At 35.3% G+C, this 18,526-nt stretch overlaps 1 protein-coding gene across 9 annotated transcripts in view; it reads right to left on the bottom strand.

Moving 5' to 3' along the window:
* The window catches only part of FBXW7 (F-box and WD repeat domain containing 7), a 217,359-nt gene that overhangs the window by 49,344 nt on the left and 149,489 nt on the right, over positions 1 to 18,526 (bottom strand). Inside the window, exon 1 of one of the 9 annotated variants that reach the window (XM_021101509.2) lies at positions 12,123 to 12,463. The exons of the other annotated variants lie outside the window; for them this stretch is intronic. Coding sequence (XP_020957168.1) covers positions 12,123 to 12,269 — 147 coding nt within the window. The 5' untranslated portion in view covers positions 12,270 to 12,463. Of the gene's footprint in view, positions 1 to 12,122; positions 12,464 to 18,526 lie in introns of those variants that run through there. 9 annotated transcript variants of the gene reach the window in all.

Below are 18,526 nucleotides of genomic sequence, written 5' to 3'. Positions count from 1 at the left end.
AATGCAAAGATTTCTGTGAATTATTGAAAAGCTGTTTTAGCTTAAATTGTTCCCAAGTAAACTATATAAAATCAGTCACACACAAAAAAATGTAATTAAATATAGGAGTAACCCACAAGTTTCAATTTTCATTTTCAATACTAGCAAGAAGAAATTTAAGACAAGAGAATTTCATCCATCATAATTGTATTGTTTTCCTCTCAAAGCAAATTTCCCCAACATTACATAAAGATATCATAAAATAATCATAACCATAAAATGGCTAACCAGCTATGTACTTTTGGGGGTCGATATTAATTTATCAATGTTTGAGAAATACCAACTATTGGTTGTTTCCCCCAAACCTAAAAAAATTCCAGTAAAGCTCATAAAAATATATATAAACACTTACCTACATAGACACTACCAAAATCACCAGAGAAACTCATTAATATCAGTTATACTTTAAAAAAATCTACTTAGTTTATATTTTACACACTGCAAAAATAAACACTATATATGCAAATAAAGAGATATGCTGCATCAAAAGGTACATATAAAAGGAAGTAAGAATGTCACTGGTTTTTACCGCAAATGGTAGTCCTTTTTGGTATTATTTTTATAGTAAAACTTCCATCACATGAAAAAAAATCCTAAATTACGTCTATCATTATTGGCACCTAGCGAAATTTTATCTACCGCTATCTAACTGGTTTCTTTTCTTTTCTTTTTTTTTTTTTTTGTCTTTTTGCCTTTTCCAGGGCTGCTCCTGTGGCATATGGAGGTTCCCAGGCTAAGGGTCTAATGGGAGCTGTAGCCACTGGCCTACACCACAGCTCATGTTAACGCCAGATCCTTAACCCACTGAGTGAGGCAAGGGATCAAACCCACAACCTCATGGTTCCTAGTCGGATTCGTTAACCACTGAGCCACGACGGGAACTCCCCTAACTGGTTTTTATATGTGAGACACATTAATTTACGCAACTTTCTAGAACAAGTAAGGGATAGAGCCAAGAACTCTAATACCAACCCAGGTACAATCCAGAAAGAAATCACATGGTGAGCTTGACAGAATTTGAGAGACTCAAGTTTTCTGGTAAGCTCATGAAAAGTGAAGTAAAATGGAATCACATTTAATCTTTGAGAGCCTCAAAATAATATTCTATACTGTATACTCCCTAACAGGATTTGAATACTCTAGCTTATACGACCTTTCAATTAAGTTACTAACAGAGTCCTCTCAAGTCAGGGACAGGGAGTCTGCATGTGCATGGAGGTATCCTTATTCACAGTGGAGAAACTGTCACACAATTATCACCAGCTGATTTGGAAATGAAAAGTGTACAACTAAATTAAAAAGTCTGGTGACCACTGCATACTGGAGCAGACCAAACACGGTATCCATGCCTACGTGGAATTCTCAGGGTACTAAAATGTTAAATTATAAAAAAAGTAGGGCTTTTTTTTTCTCTTTCCTCTCCTTTGTTCAGTAACGTACCTCAAATGCCACCTAGAACGATGCCTGGAAATTACTAGGGGCTTATTTATTGAATGGCTCCATGTTCCTCTGACTTTGATATGTGACCATGGAATGGCACAGTGAGATAACTCTCTCAGAGACAGAAAAGCATCAGTGGATGCCTAAGGGGAGGGCCTCTGCCTTATTCATCTTTGTTACACTAACATCACACACAGGGGGTATGTATACACCTAATACATATTAGCAGAATTAAAATTAATTTAGTGGTGTTAATATTCCATAGAAATACTGAGAAAAATTTTAAAGTAGTCAGGGTCCTCATCTCTCACTTAAAGTATCTAGGGAGTTCCTGTTGTGGCTCAGCAGAAAACGAATCCAACTAGTATCCATGAGGGCTGGGGATCTGGGGTTGCTGTGGCTGTGGTGTAGGCCGGCAGCTGCTGCTCTGATTCAACCCCTTGCCTGGGAACTTCCATATGCCACAAGTGTGGCCCCAAAAGGCCAAAAAAAAAAAAAAAAAAAAAAAAAAAGTATCAAGTCTGCTAATATGAACTAGAACTGTATTTTTAATCACTGAAGAAAAATAATACATAAGCTCCGAACTATCATTGTATCACATGAAACTGCCTGTAACTAGGTTAATAGAACTTAGGTATTCATTTATATAATGTACATTTTAAGGCATCTAAATATGGATGTACTCAAGAGACTGAAGGTAAGGCTCAGGCTACCTCGACGTTTCAAAATGTATTCCATTTTTTATATGTGGACGATAGCTGTACAACTCCAAGGTCTGTGCAGTTCCACAATTTTGGAGAAAGCTGTGTTCCTGACTTCAAAACTTAAACCTGGAGCACACAGAGTACGCTGCACAGAACGTCCCATACATTATACACGACTCTATTAGTAACTTAATTGAAACATAGCATAAGCTACGCATGTTCAAATCCTGTTAGAGAGTATCCAGTATAGAATATAATAATATTCTAAAAATATTGAGGCTCTGAAAGTTTAAATGTGATTCCATTTTATTTTACTTTTCATGTACTTACCAGAAAACTCTCTGCAACAAAAATATATGCATATTCAGATAAATAATAAAAGTATCTCATGTTAGTGAGGGGTTAGGGTTGCCTAACTTGTAAAACATCTTTTAGTTTTCAGGGCTTATTGGACTTCTGGTCTGTAGACAAGGGACCGTAGATTTATTTCATACTTGTTTACCCAGCCAGGAGATTCGTAACAAGTTTATTTTTAGCGTATTTTTCATCTGTCTCCCATGCCACAAGTCTTAATATTCAGTTAGTTTTTGTAAAACATAACCTACATAGTGAAATGCTCTTGCCCTGTGACACTAAAATTACTAAACTATTTCTGCAGGTTGTTATCTATCAACAAAAGAGATCATTTACGACAGTTTTTTCTATGGTGTGGTTGTAGATTTATAAGTTGTGTTATATTATAACCTGCTTTGCAGTATAACCTGATACTGTGACATCGCCTGATGACAAAACATCTAGAAAGCAATGTTATCAGTAATTAGATATTGAGGACATCATAAGTGTGAACTATGCATTTACAAATCCAGGACTAAATGGCAAAAGTCAGCCCTTGAAACATTTGGAAACTAAGGATGGGTTCACTCATCAAAGCCTTACTAAGGCCAGTATACCACAGATGCTGGAGCCAGATGCCCAGGTTAGAATCTTCACTCCATCACTTGTGAGCTCTAGGGCAAGTAGGTTAACCTTTCTATAGATGATTCCTCATCTATAAAATAGGAATATTACAACCTACTTCACAAGGTCACTTTAAGGATGAAAGGAGTTCATTTAAGGAAAGTACGTAGAAAAGCACCTCCCCTCACCGCAAGTTCTATTATTATACTATTATCTGTTTTATCATCATCAAAACTTTAGCATGGACAGTTACCTTCCTGCTTCCTTAAACTGGAGTCTAGGCTCCGTGAGGGTACAGCCTGTGTCCATCTACTTCACTACTGTATCTATAGGTTCTAGAAAAGTTTCCAACTCTAAGTTTTTAATATATATTTTGGGGCTGATATTACTATTAATAAATGAATAAATCCAGATATAAGTGAATAATTGGCAACAGAATAACTAATGTGAGAGAACAAGATATGAGCCCAAGCAATAATACAAGTTACTTCTGTCCATAACATCTCTGATCACCTGCTTAGCAAACATCCTTCATGTTTTAATTTAAAGTTACTGTGAAGCCTTTCCTAAGCCATTTGCACTGAGACGTGGGTGACCTTCTCATGCTCCCACAGTACCCTGTATATAAGTCCATGTGAGCAATTATCCTTTTGTACTGTGAGGCTCTGTTTATGGTTTTACCACTAACCACAAGATGCTTAAAAGATTGTTATTTTTCATTTTTGCATATCTGCCTTATAGCCACTGCCCTGTATAGTACAGAAAAGTAATACAAGAAAATTTACAATTTATATTTTGTTTACTCTTATTTTATGCATGCTGCATGGAACATTCTTAAGAAGAAACTGATAGGATCTAAAATAGAATGGCCTGATTTACAGTAACTAATTAATTCCTTTACTGATAAACAGTGACCATATATCAGATGATCTGAAAATGCTATTTTTTTCCTCAAATTCCAATGGAATATATGTGTGGGGAAAAAAAGCTTTAGGAAGCCATATTTTAGTTTACTCATTAAAAAAAAAAAAAATCTGGCACTCTGTTAAACTCTTACTCCCAACTTGCTCATAGCATCACCCTATTCTTTCTTCTCTGCAAAGTACGGTAATAATTTTTATTTCAGCATTTTCTGGCTTTTTTTAGCTACCGTAGACTCTCAAAAGTGCCATCTAAATTACTATACCCTATGTTTGTTTCTCCTTCATTTTCAAAACTGCTAAGTAGTAATTACTTTTAAAATTAAGTGTCAGACTGTATCAGAGTTTAGATATATTTAGAAAATGAAATATTCAAAATCACAGCTGCATAGTCATTTAAAAACATTTAGTAAACAAAAACATGCCATATTCTAACTGTACAAAAACTCTTTAAAGAATTTTCCGAGCTTACTAATAAAAACTTCAACGAATTGGCCATACAAATATTTACACTGACTTAGTCTTACATGTCACTGGGAGCTTGAAAAGAGATAAAGATAATTTCTGAAGTCTCCAAGTTCACAGCCTAATTAAGGAGACCGTATGAACTACATGAAGCTGTCAAATAACACCACTGAGCAGAACACATATGTCTAAGGAACAAACGTAATGGCAACAATTGCAATGTTTTCCATGAATGCAAGAGGACAATGGTGGATGTAATCAGTGCCAGGAGGAAAGTTCCAACCAGAGAGATAAGCTAGACTCTGAGGTCATGGAAAGGGCTTGGAGAAAGAGGCACATATGTGAACTGGCAGATAGCGAACAGACTAGTATGAGGGAGGGGAATGTGATGCTGGCTTTTTAAAGGTTTCATATTTCTATATGTTAGGAAAATACCCATCTATATCCTCTTGGCTAAGAGTTCCACGAAATGAACGCTGAATTTTGTAAATGCCTTTCAGGCATCAAGACATTTTAGAAAAGCAGACTCGCTATAACTACTTTAAATGAGAATTAATCGTGGATAGGGTAGAATTAAAATTTAAAAATAAAAGGTGAACCTGGATTGGGGCGAAAGGCAAAGCTATGTCAGAAATGTAAGACTAAGTCGTAGCGCTTTAAGAAATAGGCAAGTATTTCTGGCAGCTGCTTTTGCTAGCATGAAAAGTACTCCTGTAGTAGAGATTATTAATAGCAATTACTTTGGGAGAGGCTGTCATTTAAACTGTACAAGTATCACACTAAAACTCAGAAATGTAAAAGTATTAACTAAGATGACAAAAACTGAGATAACTGTAAGATGCAGTAAAAATGTATTAAATCAATGATAAATTATAAAACTTTACATATGAATCATCTATTTAGATAAAAACACAGATGATAATTTTAAAACCATGGGAAGAGTAGTAGGAAATGATAGTGGAAAATAATACAAGTAACAGGTCTATGGCAAATATAATTTACCACAAACAACTTTTAAAAAATCACCATGAGCAATAAATTTCTTGATCTAGTTATATATTTTCCTTAATGAAGTTTTAAGTATAAACATACCATTATTTTCTCAAAATGAAAAAAAAAAAACTCTTTGATAGAAAACCTAGACTAATAAACATAGAAATGACAGAGTATCAACTAAGTACAATCCATAAAACTTGGCCACAGTAGGAATAAATTTGCTTAGTATATGATTTCTTTCTCTTTATAGAACATTAGAAGTCCCTCCTGCTCATTTTTTATTTAGTACAATCTTTCTGGAAAACAATTTAGCAGTATTTATCAAGAATTTTTAATAAGTCATACTCCTTGACCCATAATTCTACTTCTAGAAAGATATGTATAGAGATGTTAAAGATTTATGTATTTAAAAAGTTCAAAGCAGGTCACTGACCAAATGAGCAACAGTAGGAAAATGATGATACATTCATTTGGCAGACTATATACTTTTGAATAACTACAGCCATGGGCAACAAAAAGCAATGTATTAAAAATGGATTATAGAGTGCCTGTCGTGGCTCAGTGGTTAACGAACCCGACTATCATCCATGAGGATGCAGGTTAGATCCCTGGCCTGCTCAGTGGGTTAAGGATCTGGCGTTGCCATGAGCTGCGGTGTAGGTTGCAGACATGGCTCAGATCTGACACTGCTGTGGCTGTGGTGTAGGCTGATGGCTATAGCTCCGATTCAACCCCTAGTCTGGGACATTCCATAGGCCACGGTGTGCCCCTAAAAGACAAAACCCCCCCAAAAAGGATTAAAGTACTAATTTTATTAAAATTATTGATTTAAAATTTTTATTGCAGTTATTTCTGAGCAGTGGAATTACTAATTTAGAAAAAATATAAAGAAACTTATTTTTCTAAATTTTACATATTTAGTATGTCTAATTTTCATAAAGAGAAGTAAAAAATACTATTGGAAGCAAAAATTATATCATCATTCAACTCAGAGGATTTAGGGGATTATCGAATTAATAAATTCAGGAGGGTAATAATTCACAAATTTGCTTTACCAACAGAGCTTACGATGGTTTGCCTTTTGAATACATACAACATCTTCATACAAGTGAAAATTTTATTGTAAATAATTACATGTGTTGTTTTCTGAAACAAAGACAATAAATGTAACTTTGATAAAACTGGCAGACCTTTGCTGAAAAGATGCTAATAGATTTGTCAACTGTCTATCAAAGGAATGTAACAGATTAAAATTATGTATAGCTTGCACTATCTGAAGACTATACATACAAAACAAAATCAGACTATGCCTGAATGAGATTAAAACTCTGAATATAGGTTTTTAAAATTAGTGTCATCAATAATTCAACAATGAAGAAAAACTTGAATCCAAGGGGGATCTAATGCTGCTTTTAACTTTTGTCATCATAGTCGACAGTACTAATTGAACAAACTGATGGAAAGGGCACAGCCCTGCAGTTGGAGGATGGTGACTGTGTCAGCCGTCCTGTTCTGAGATGTTGCCTGCCTGATACAGACCCTGAGGTATGACAAAGATTCTCTCCCTGACCAAACTCTAGACAGGCTCCTCTGAACTCTTTCAACTAGGCCATGTCCTTGGGCATGTTCTCAAGAACCCAAGTTTAGCAAGAATCCTGCTAAATCAATTTAAGCAGAATTCCTCGCCCTTAGTCCCTGATCATGCTTGCTCCCTGCTGGGTTCACCTTCCTCCGTCATCCCCCAAGTGCTGTCTGACCACTGGGTTAAGTTCGCTACACCGGAATCTCTCCTTTACACCCCTGATGTTGCCTCTTAGTGATTTTTCACCCGCTGACCCTCACACTGCTCCTTGGCTATAAATCCCCACTTTTCTTTGATGAGCCCAATCTAATTTCCACCGCTGTAAAACCCCCTTGGAGTAGTGCTTATCCCTATGTGACAGTCCCCTTGAATGAAGTCTGTCTCATTATTTTAATAAGAGTCATAAACTGTTGGATAACTTCACAAATGAAGCCTCTTAAAAGCAGTTATACACAAAAAAAATCCCAAATTTATAAATGTGCCATAGTGCCAAAGTTATCTGTAAGTCAATTATTTGAATCTTTGAATGTATTTTGTCAAAGAAACAATGTCAACTCTGATGGGTTCCCAGGCTTACCCTCCGAAATATGAATGTAACAGTAGTTGAAAAAGTTCTTAGGGAGAAAACACACAAAGGTCACAAAATATAGTAGAAAGAGAAAGGCTACTACCTACAGCATAAGAGAGTCCTGAGGTTAAATACCAGCTTTACTACTTACCAAGAAAACTGGGAAGAGGTAACCTGTTTGAGCCTCTACTGACTGAATATAATAATACCTAACTTATAACACTTAACAGGCATTTAAATCATTTAAGAATTAATTAAAACACAGAAAACAGTGGAACAATGCCTAGAATATATAGTAGGTGTTTTTTAAAGTGAAAGAAATTATTAATAGCATTATTATACTACTACTGTACATCAATTAAGAAGAGAAATTAACAAGCAATAGGTTAAAATTCCAGTGATTAGATATATTAAAAATTTTTCTCCTCATAACTACAAAACAACTAGAAGAGACAATGAGGGGTTTTAAAAGAAATAGAAGGCTATGGCTCTAACAGTCTCTAATTTACCATTAGCTGAAACATATTCAAGCAAAAAGACATATGCACAAGATTTACTATAGTATTACTATAATCATAAAAACCTGTATTTCACTGATAACATAAAGTTTTATTAAAATGCAGTCATGTCCATTCACCCACTCATTTAAGTATTGCCTACAGCTGCTTTCATGCTACAATGTCAGAGCTGAGTAGTTTTAACTGACTATCTAGTCCACAAAGCCTACAATAGTTGTGGGCCCTTTGTAGAAAAAGTTTGTGGACCCCTGATTTAAGCTAACTCTCAATGATAACAATACACAAGAGTGGTATTAATGCAAATATTTTCTCAAATGTCACAAATAATCTAATTTTATTTCTACTTTCACTTTAGAGTAAATGATTTTAAATACGGTATTTTAAACAGATCTTGATATGGAATGTGATCACTACAAAACTGTTTTCAACATCACTGCCTGAGCTCCTGGGTTTCAGGTGAACAGGGCCCTGTACCACACTGTACCCACGGCCTCTCTGCCGCTCTGACCAGCAGCTCGACCCCACTTTCTGAGTCAGCTGTGCTGCTGCTGCTGCTTACGTTACACAATCAGTACATGGTTCAAGGCCAAGAATATATAAGGCACTCTAAAAACGTGTTTGTCTGTAAACCAGCAGAGTCAATCAGATATCTAAAATCTCTATACAAAGCACTGATTGCCTATCATTTGGAAATTTCTACCAAAATGGCAACCCTGAAGAATAACTTTACCAGAATATTCTAAATGCTTCAAAGTCGCCAAATAAAAAGTTAATAAATGAGATAGAAACATTAAAGTGAATTTTCTTTCAGCATGCTATTAGTTTTAAGATATTATTTCTCTTATCACTAGAAAAAAATGCTGCCAGATAAGCTAAAAAATTCCATCAAGATTTATTCCTATTTTAGATATGTTTAAAATGTAGAAGAAGAATGTATCGTAGGATTTAGGAAATACACTATTACCATAACTAGGCATTCCAATTTCAGAGAAAAATAAACCAAATTTCCAGTGATTTTATAGACTAAGTTTTTCATACAAATTTTCTCTTCCTTTAAAGGATGATTACTCCTTTTAGAATAAAAAGTTATACAGTCAACTAATATTCTCAAATATTTCTGGTATCAAGAATTACCTATAGGACTTACACACCCTATTAGGACCTTAATACTGAAAACACTTGAAGGTTACTGGTTACAGGCCGGACTGCTATTTCTTTAGTGTTGTTAGTATTAAGTCCAAAGTATCTTTGGATACTTTTAACATAACATTACACATTATTTTAACATAATATTAAATTAGACTACCAAGTACTAATATTATATTAGATAGCAAGGTAAATAAATTTCCTGAAAACATTTCCAGAGCTATAGTTATGACAACTATTTTAAAGAGTTTTTCGGGAGTTCCCGTCGTGGTGCAGTGGTTAACGAATCCGACTAGGAACCATGAGGTTGCGGGTTTGGTCCCTGCCCTTGTTCAGTGGGTTAGCGATCCGGCATTGCCGTGAGCTGTGGTGTAGGTTGCAGACGCGGCTCGGATCCTGCGTTGCTGTGGCTCTGGCGTAGGCTGGCGGCCACAGCTCCGATTAGACCCCTAGCCTGGGAACCTCCATATGTCGCAGGAGCGGCCCAAGAAATAGCAAAAAAAAAAAAAAAAGAGTTTTTCCCAATTTTAAAAATTATTTTCTTGTGCAAACATGAAATAGATTAACATCTGAGAAGGATGGAGGGCAATGACGTGTTTTTCAGTTTCTGATATGTCAAGTTGTTGAAGGGGTATCATCACACATTAGCTCACTACTTGGAAAGAAACAGCCTACAAAATAGAGAAGTCTATATACTTTGTTGTCATTTTATAAAATTTAATTGACAGAAGCTAAACATATCTAAATGTAAAAGATATACGACACTGAATGTTAGATACAAAATATGATTAATTACATATCATACCAAAAGGTTTTTTTAAACCTTTGATTTAAAAAATACATTAAAAAATGTCTATCATTAACATGACCAAGGGAAGTTGGTAAATTAAATAAGAAGGAGCATGTGAATCAATTTAAAGCTCCCTAAAGGAACCAGCTGCAGAGAGGAGGGGAGAAAATGTAATTACGCCAACCCTCTAATATGTCTAGTGGTCAGAGTCAATGAGTTATGCAATAGAAAATTACTGGCAGGCAGTCTAAGACCCAGGCAGTCTAAAACTAAAAGTGTTAATTTTATTTTTTAACTATCTTCCCCCGAATATTCTAATCTGAATTTTATCTTTCAAATGTAGTCCTTGTCTGTTATTATAAATGCAAGGCTATAATTTACCATAATAGTAAAACCTAGAAAAGTCAAACTGAACGGCGACCCTGGGAAGCCCTCAGGGAAAGCCTTTAAGTTTTCTATCAATTTTTCTTACAGAATCTGCTCCTAAGCCTTTTAGGTTTCATGTACTTGTAAAGAAGATAAAGATAGAAAAAAATACATTGTACATATGAAATAATCTACCATACACTGTATTTAAGTTTATTAGAAATATTCAACAGAAAAAAATTATCTTGATTGTTTATACCTTAACCCTTTAATTTAAAAAACCCACACTTCTTTTCCTGAATTTGAAAATTAACTTATACTGGTGTTTTCTTTAGCAAAAATAATGAAATAATAAATTAGTTTATTAATGACTTTAAAACTTTTAGAGGCCTCTGTGTAAAGGCTTAAATCAGAGTGGTGACCTCATTCAGAAGTTAAAATGAAAGTGACCAAGTGAAAGACAAAATAAAAGAAACACTTTGAAAACATAGGAAAGAAGAAAATATGATGGTGATGGAGATATTTATATTCTATTTTCAATGTAGACATCATATTTAAAACTCACTCAAAAAGTTTCTCAACATGGCCACCACCTGTTTGGAATAGTAGAAACAATTCAAAAAGAACGAAGGTACTTAGAAAATATTTTTTTACAAAAGCTATTTAAGTCCCAGCAAATAGAAGATTCTCGTCACTAAAGAGGAAAAATATTTTTTCAGGTGTTATGAGTTAATCTACTCATTTAATAAAATGTTTCCCTTTTAGTAGAGAGAGAAAAAGGGGGGGAGGTAAAAAAGGGAACTAAAATACTAATAGCACTGATATATGTGAGCACTCATTTACTCTCTGACAAGGTTTTTTTTTTTTTTTGGCTTAATGTGTTCAGGATCCTAAACATACTTTAGATCTAAAAATATATCACTCTAGTTAAAAATTCAAAATAGCAATACCAAGTAACTTAGAAAATACAACAGAACTGTTCATATTAAGAGGGTCAAAACTTAGTGGGGAGGAGGAGAATGTCATCCTCAAATACATTCAATCAATCATAACCTGATTATAGATTAGCACAAGTTCTACAAAATGTTTGTTGGTTTAGGATTGTCTATATGTAAAACTGTATCATAACTGCCACATAATAGCACACTGTTTTTCATTTTGTATAACAACAAAAAGTAATGTCTCTGTTAAGTTTGAATTTAAGAAATAGTGATTTAAAAATAATACAGCTTAAAGTGCCAGCTAAACTCGTCCAAAGGGCTAAACGCTGTAATTTCCCATGTATAAGGACAGCACCACCAGCTTTTTGCTTTTCCCACAAAATTAAAGCCGCAAATTTGGGGGTTTAGTATTTGTCAACATACCTCAAAACATAGTTTTTACATTTACCAATTTTAAGGAAGTTTAAAGCGTTGTAATGTCACAGAAAGGTGAAGTGGATAACCTTGGCCTCCCGGGCTGCTCTATCCTATTATCAAGTCTACCGCTTACATACGATGTCACTGGCTACTTAATGCCCTGATAGTTTTACTTATAAACATCCATTGAAATCTGTAGCATTTCTTCACCAAAGAAGGCAAAAGTCATTTATTTAAATAAATATTCCTACTTTTCAAATGTGGGAGACTTACCCGTCTTCGACAAAAGGGGAGGCCTTGGGCAATGATGCTAATGCTAAATATCTTCATCACAGTTTGATGCGGAAGAGGCTCTTTCACATTTTTCAGATCAACAGGAACCAAGCCATGGTTTAGAGTAGCTTTTCCAGGTTTTGACATTTTAAAACTCCTCTGGGCCGATGAACACTCTTTACATGTAATACAGGCACATTACTAAAAACCCTAGCCAGCAAATTAAAATATAACTTTCTAATTAAAAAAAAATAAAAGGCTGAGAACCCAAGGCCTGCTGCTTTTGTCTTTCAACCTTCTCCTACCAAATGTCCTGACCTGTCTGAGGCTTGCTGAAGTGCAAACTATCCTAGAATAGCCAGGAATTATAAACTACTGAAGTGAAAGCTCCTGCTCCTGCCAGTCAAACAGCTGGTGAACCTCCCATACAGAGTCAGTAATGTGAACACAACCAAAGCAGGGCTGTGCTGTAGGGTCCCTTGGAAAACTTCTCCAGGGCCTAACCTAGGTAATTCCCTAGAAAGTGAAAGCATTTACAAAAATCCAAAAGCTAGCCTTGTATTTTTCTCTAACATATCTTATTAAAAAGGCTTCCTCACCCAATATCAGCATTAATATTTTAAGAATGTTTTGAATTGTGCTTCAAATTTATGGACAATGGTTATTCATGCTCAGAAAATAGAGACATGTATTTGCTCTTAGAGACATTCAGAATGAGCACTATATCTTCAAGAATTTGTCTTAAACATGCTCTCTTTTCCTCTTCCATAAGTATCATTCTTTTTTTTTTTTTCGTATAAGTACCATTCTTTATCTCACAGTCCCACTAAATCGACTCTAACTCTCTATAGCTATTAATACACACTTCAGATTAATCTTATCAGGAGACATTTTAGTTGTTTGCAAATTTCAGTTCAATCTCTATAATTCTGAAACACTTAGTGATTCCACTTGAAAGTATAACAGTCATGTGGCTGATTAAATATATTTAAAAACCCAAGTATTTATGAATGTAACCTGTGATGGGAAGGAATTGTAGTAAAATGAGTAATAACTAACCAGCTCATCACAGATCCTTAGGGCCTACTTTCTCTAATATACCACAGTTATTTATGTCTTGCTATGACACACAGTGGGAATGTGTCTACTCAAGGACTTTCAGTGGGTCCCCAGTACTTCAGATAAAGGTTGGAGATGCAGACTCCTCAGAGTGGCCCCAAACATATCTTTACAGCATTATCTCAAACTCCCTAAATTAACTACTTATGCCAGAGTTAATTAATCTTTATGCTACATTTCACATTCAAACCCATGAACTAGGCCATTATGGAGATGATTAAAAAAAAAAAAAAGCCTAGTGTGAGAATTAATAGCCAGTAGTTTTAATAGGTGTGAATTATCCATTCACAATGTTCAGCTACTTTCCTTCCATTCTATTTTCTTCTTCCAGTAGCCAGTCATCTCATTTATCTCTCCTTTCAACTGCTTTTATGGATTTTTATAAGTGGGAATTTAGAATGAGATGGAGAGAAGTAGAAAGGAGACTGTCAGAAATGGGTGATTTCTTTGACTTTGGAAATCTGTCTTATTAAATACAAAGTGGGCTGCTAGAATCCACACACAACAAACACCCCTAGTCCTGCCATGTTGCTACTTTCTTTAAAGTACATCTTTCTCTGACATCACAACTTAAAATGTAATTAAAAATGCAAAATCATTAGCAAAAGTGACATTTTTAGGTCAAGAAAATAAACAACTAAATTCCTCCAAAGAAGATATATAAATGAGCAATAAGCCCACATAAAGATGGTCATTATCACTAGTCATTAGACAATGCAGATCAAGAACAGAACCATTCTGTACACCCATTAATATAGGTTTTCTTTAAACGTCCACAGAAAAACAAGTGTTGGCAAGGATGTGGAGAAACTGGAACCCTTGTGCACTGCTGGTGGGAATGTAAAATGCATGCAGCTACTGTGGAAAATTTGGAGATCCCTCAAAAAGTTACTCCGTGACCCTCAATTCCACTTCTGGGTACACACCCCAAAGAACTAAAAGCAGGGCTCACACAGATATCTGAACAACCGTGTTCACAGCCGCATGTTCACAACAGCCAAGAGGTGGAAACACCTAAGTAGCCACTGATGGATGGATGGGTAAAAAAATGTGGTACAGTCACATACAAGGGAATAATCATCAGCCTAAAAAGGAAGAAAATTGTGATACAACATGGATGAATTTGAAGACACAATACTAAATGAAATAGGTCAGTCAAAAAAGGATAACTATTATATGATTCCATTTAGATGGGGTCCCTAGAGTAGTTAAATTTATAGATAGAAAGCAGAAAGGTGGTTGCCAGGGGTGTGGGGGAGAAAGCAATGAGGAGTTAGTGTTTAAGGGGTACAGAATTTCTGTTGGAAAAGATAAAAGTTAGTTCGGGAGATGGACAGTGGGAATGGTTGCACAACATTGTGAATGTATTTAATGCCACTTAAACATGGTTAAAATGGGAAATGGGTACTGAATCACAATTTTAAAATTGTTTTAATAGAAAAGTAAATGAGTAAGAATATAATCGCTGAAAAAACCCAACAGAGATCTAGGAATAGGAGAGAGGGTACTGGAAATCTGTAAGGTGATAAGGTAGAAAAAGGAGAGACAGGTATCTCAGATAAGCACGTCGAAAGCCCCATGAGAGAGCTTACCGCCTTGCAGAATCAATGTCTCCTGCCTTACTCTAGTCTCGGCATCTCCTCTGATGCTCACTTTATCCCTTAACACAAGTCTAATCCTTTTTTCTAAAACAACATAACCTCCGTCACAGTGTGTCTTTTTCTCCTTATTAGAAAATTCCCTTTGTTGAAGCAGCTCCTGTGGAATGCCCCCTCCAAGTGACTGTCAGTGTCTACTCTGTTAATATTACCTACAGTTTTATATAGACTGACATTCTTTAGTCTCAAAAAAAAAAATCTGTCTCAGTCATATCTTTGAAATCAGTTAGTTAAATAACCCCTCAAAATTAATTTCTCTGAACCACAGAGAAAATATAATTTGAACTTCGTGTATTTCAATACAGAAAAATTAGAAGAATGTACCATATGTCACACGTTTAACGTATTCATTCTGCAGAGAAAAATGAACCAAACAGATCAACTCTAAATTCTCCTTTCACACAATCCACTCATTAACGAAGATAACCCTAGTGAAAATTATAATTTTTTACTTTTATATTTAAAGGCCCTCAAAGAACTTTATAACCACATGCATTTACATGCAGAGAGTTTGAAGAAAAGAAAGAGAGCAACCTCTCTAATCTTGGAGACTGATCCTAAGGGGGGGTGGTTTGGAATTGAAAGGAATTTGGACTGGGAAAATTTAAAATAAACAGTGTTCATTTAAGAGGGCAGAAATTATTATGAAGTAAAACTAGTTTTTCATCTTCAGGAAGTTATTTGCAGTAATAACAAATGAAAATTACAGCAGTTTTGTATATCAGATGTTGTGTTTTACACTGGATAGCAAGGTTTGGCAAACACAAAGTGATGACATTCTAATTCAACTCATTTTTTAAAATTGGTAAATAGCTGCCCTCAACTGGATAGTACAGAGCACTGCAACTAGAGCAAACACTAAATCAAATTACATGTCTACAATATACTTTTGGAAAAAAAGAGATATTATTAGTGATTGAGCAAAGTGAGTACTAATTTTCAAACTTCCAAGTTTCATCTTTTTTTCCCTGAGGATTCAAGTTAATAAGTACTTAACAGTACTTTTTCTTGTTTGTTTTTGTCTTTTTAGGGCTGCTGCTGCATAAGGAGGTTCCCAGGCTAGAGGTCCAGAGGGAGCTATAGCCACCGGCCTACACCACAGCCACAGCAACGCTGGATACTTAACCCACTGAGCGAGGCCAGGGATAGAACTCTCGTCCTCGTGGAAACTAGTTTGGTTGGTAACCACTGAGCCAGACGGGAACTCTGATAGTACTTTAAAAGCAATGTTCTTAATCAGCATGTAAGCAATCAAAATACAAAACCTTCAAAATACAGAAGAAAATCTGAATCAACGAGGGAGAACCCCTATTATTAATACTTTAAAATGTACTTAGTACCATGTGTTCAAGAAAAAATAAAGTTTTGGATTCAATTATCCTTTTAAAAAATATTTAAGATAGTCTCAATCATTAACCTCCGTCCCAAACTGAGACTTTCCAAAACAGACAAGCTCTTTTTAAGATGATGTCAGTAAGTATTAAGGAAGTATAATGCAGCAGGGTAGGAATATTGATGCCAGAGTCCAAAGCCTGGTTCTACCACTTATGGGTGGTATGACCTTAAATTAAGGCCTCTGTGCCTCTGCTTCATCTGTGCAGAACCTACTTCCCAGGACTGCTGTGAGGATTAAATCAGGTAATGTAAGTGAAACACAAAGAACAACGTTTGGAGTTCCCATAGCTGGGAACTCACTGCCTTAGGGGGTTAAGAACCCGACATGGTGTCTTGTGAGGAGGCGGGTTTGATCCCTGGCCTCACTCAGTGGGTTAAGGATCCAGCACTGCCATATGAGGCTCAGAGCCCACATTGCTGTGGCTGTGGAGTAGGCTGGTAGTCCAGGAACTTAAGGCAGGTACAGCCTTAAAACAAAAAACCAAAAAAAACAAACAATCTTTGACTTTTAGTAAGTGCTCAAGACTGTTGGCTGCCATCACCGCTACTACCGCTAGGATTAAAAAAAAAAAAAAAAAAAAAAAAAATCACAGTGTTTTATAGATTCCATTTCAGTTTTAAAAGTCACGAAGAAAGCAAGCAAAGATACTAAACTTTGAAGCAGAATATTTTAAGACAGTCGTCTACAAGTTTTAGAAAGACTTCACAAATTCTGTCAAAATTTTCTATCTAAAAATTAGGCTGTAGCACATCTTAGTTGCTGCGTCTTGGCATTTTAAGATTCCAGATATCACTGACTATCCATCCAAGAAGAACTCAATCTTGGGCAACTGTGGTAAAGAGAAAAATCACTATCAAGATATTCTGCCCGCTTATCATTTTCTGATTTTCTTTCTTCTAAAAGTTTGCATTAGTCAAAGATGATTAAATATAAATACTACACGGAACAAAACATCAGCAATATGGTATTTCTAAAATATACTACAGTTTCATATATTCCAATTCTTTTAAAACAACAACGTAAAGATTTATAGGAGTTAATTCTGGATTTTGACCTTTTCTTTCATTATTATATAGAAAACTAGGATTTACGGGTTCCAGGCCAAAGAACACACATTGTGAGTGGCATAAAATTTTCTACCTTTTGTAAACTATTCTTGAATCAGCTAGAACAAATCACTTGGAAGATAAAAGCTTGCCTACAAGTATTTATGATTTTGTACCAAAAGTTTTCAAACTCTCACATCAAAAATTTTTGACAGGAGAATATCAGCATATGCCATTTAAATTCAGTATTAGTCATTACTTCTGTTAATTTAAGCAATGAGTGAAAGTTGTTTTGTGGAAAGAGAAAAATTCTAGATGCTAAAAATTATACCACTACTAAAGTGAAAAAAATCAGAATCGATATCCTTTTGAGATGAGAATATGCTATTAGAAAGCATACTCATTTATTCAGGGATATAGAGTGAGACAGATTATGCCCTGTATCTAAGTCAAAAGTTTTCAGTCTTTCTTTCTTTTTTTTGTCTTTTCACGGCCACACCCGCAGCATATGTAGGTTCCCAGGCTAGGGGTCGAATTGGAGCTATAGCTGCCGGCCTTACACCACAGTCACAGCAATGCCAGATCCGAACTGCGTCTGTGGCCTACACCACAGCTCATGGCAACGCCGGATCCTTAACCCACTGAGCAAGGCCAGGGATCGATCCGGCAACCTCCTGGTTCCTAGTTGGATTCGTTTCTGCTGCACCACAACAGTAACTCTGAACGTTTTCAGTCTTTCCTAACAACTTGGATACCAGAGCATCGAAGTATCTCCCAGTCTATGCAATTCATGTACAAAGATACAGCAATTTAAAAACTGAGGAAAACAATAATGAATAAGAAATTAAGTTCTTTGCTCAGTGACAAATAGTCAAGGATGCATAAGAAACAACTGCAAAAACAAAATTCCAAATTTTATGCCGCTCACAATGTGTGTCGTTTGGCCTGGAACAGGTAAATCCTAGTTTTCTATATAATAATGAAAGAAAAATAACATACCATTACTTCAGTTGTAGAAACAAAAATACAATTAGATTTAATATGAAGAAAAATCTAAATATATGGTATTCCTCTTAAAGTTTTATTTTTCATAAAAAGTTTAAATCAAATGAATAGAAATGTTTTATAAAAATTAAAATCACATTCAACATGATTCCTTAAACAGTTCTAAAAGACATTTAAATG

Source organism: Sus scrofa, chromosome 8, assembly GCF_054392235.1.
Source record: "Sus scrofa isolate SSC_HxYL_T2T_F1_AM1 chromosome 8, Sscrofa_HxYL_maternal_Yorkshire_Landrace_v2.0, whole genome shotgun sequence".
Classification (NCBI taxonomy): domain Eukaryota; kingdom Metazoa; phylum Chordata; class Mammalia; order Artiodactyla; family Suidae; genus Sus; species Sus scrofa.
The sequence above is the reverse complement of the archived record's forward strand: the minus strand, read 5'-3'. Positions and strand labels throughout refer to the sequence as shown.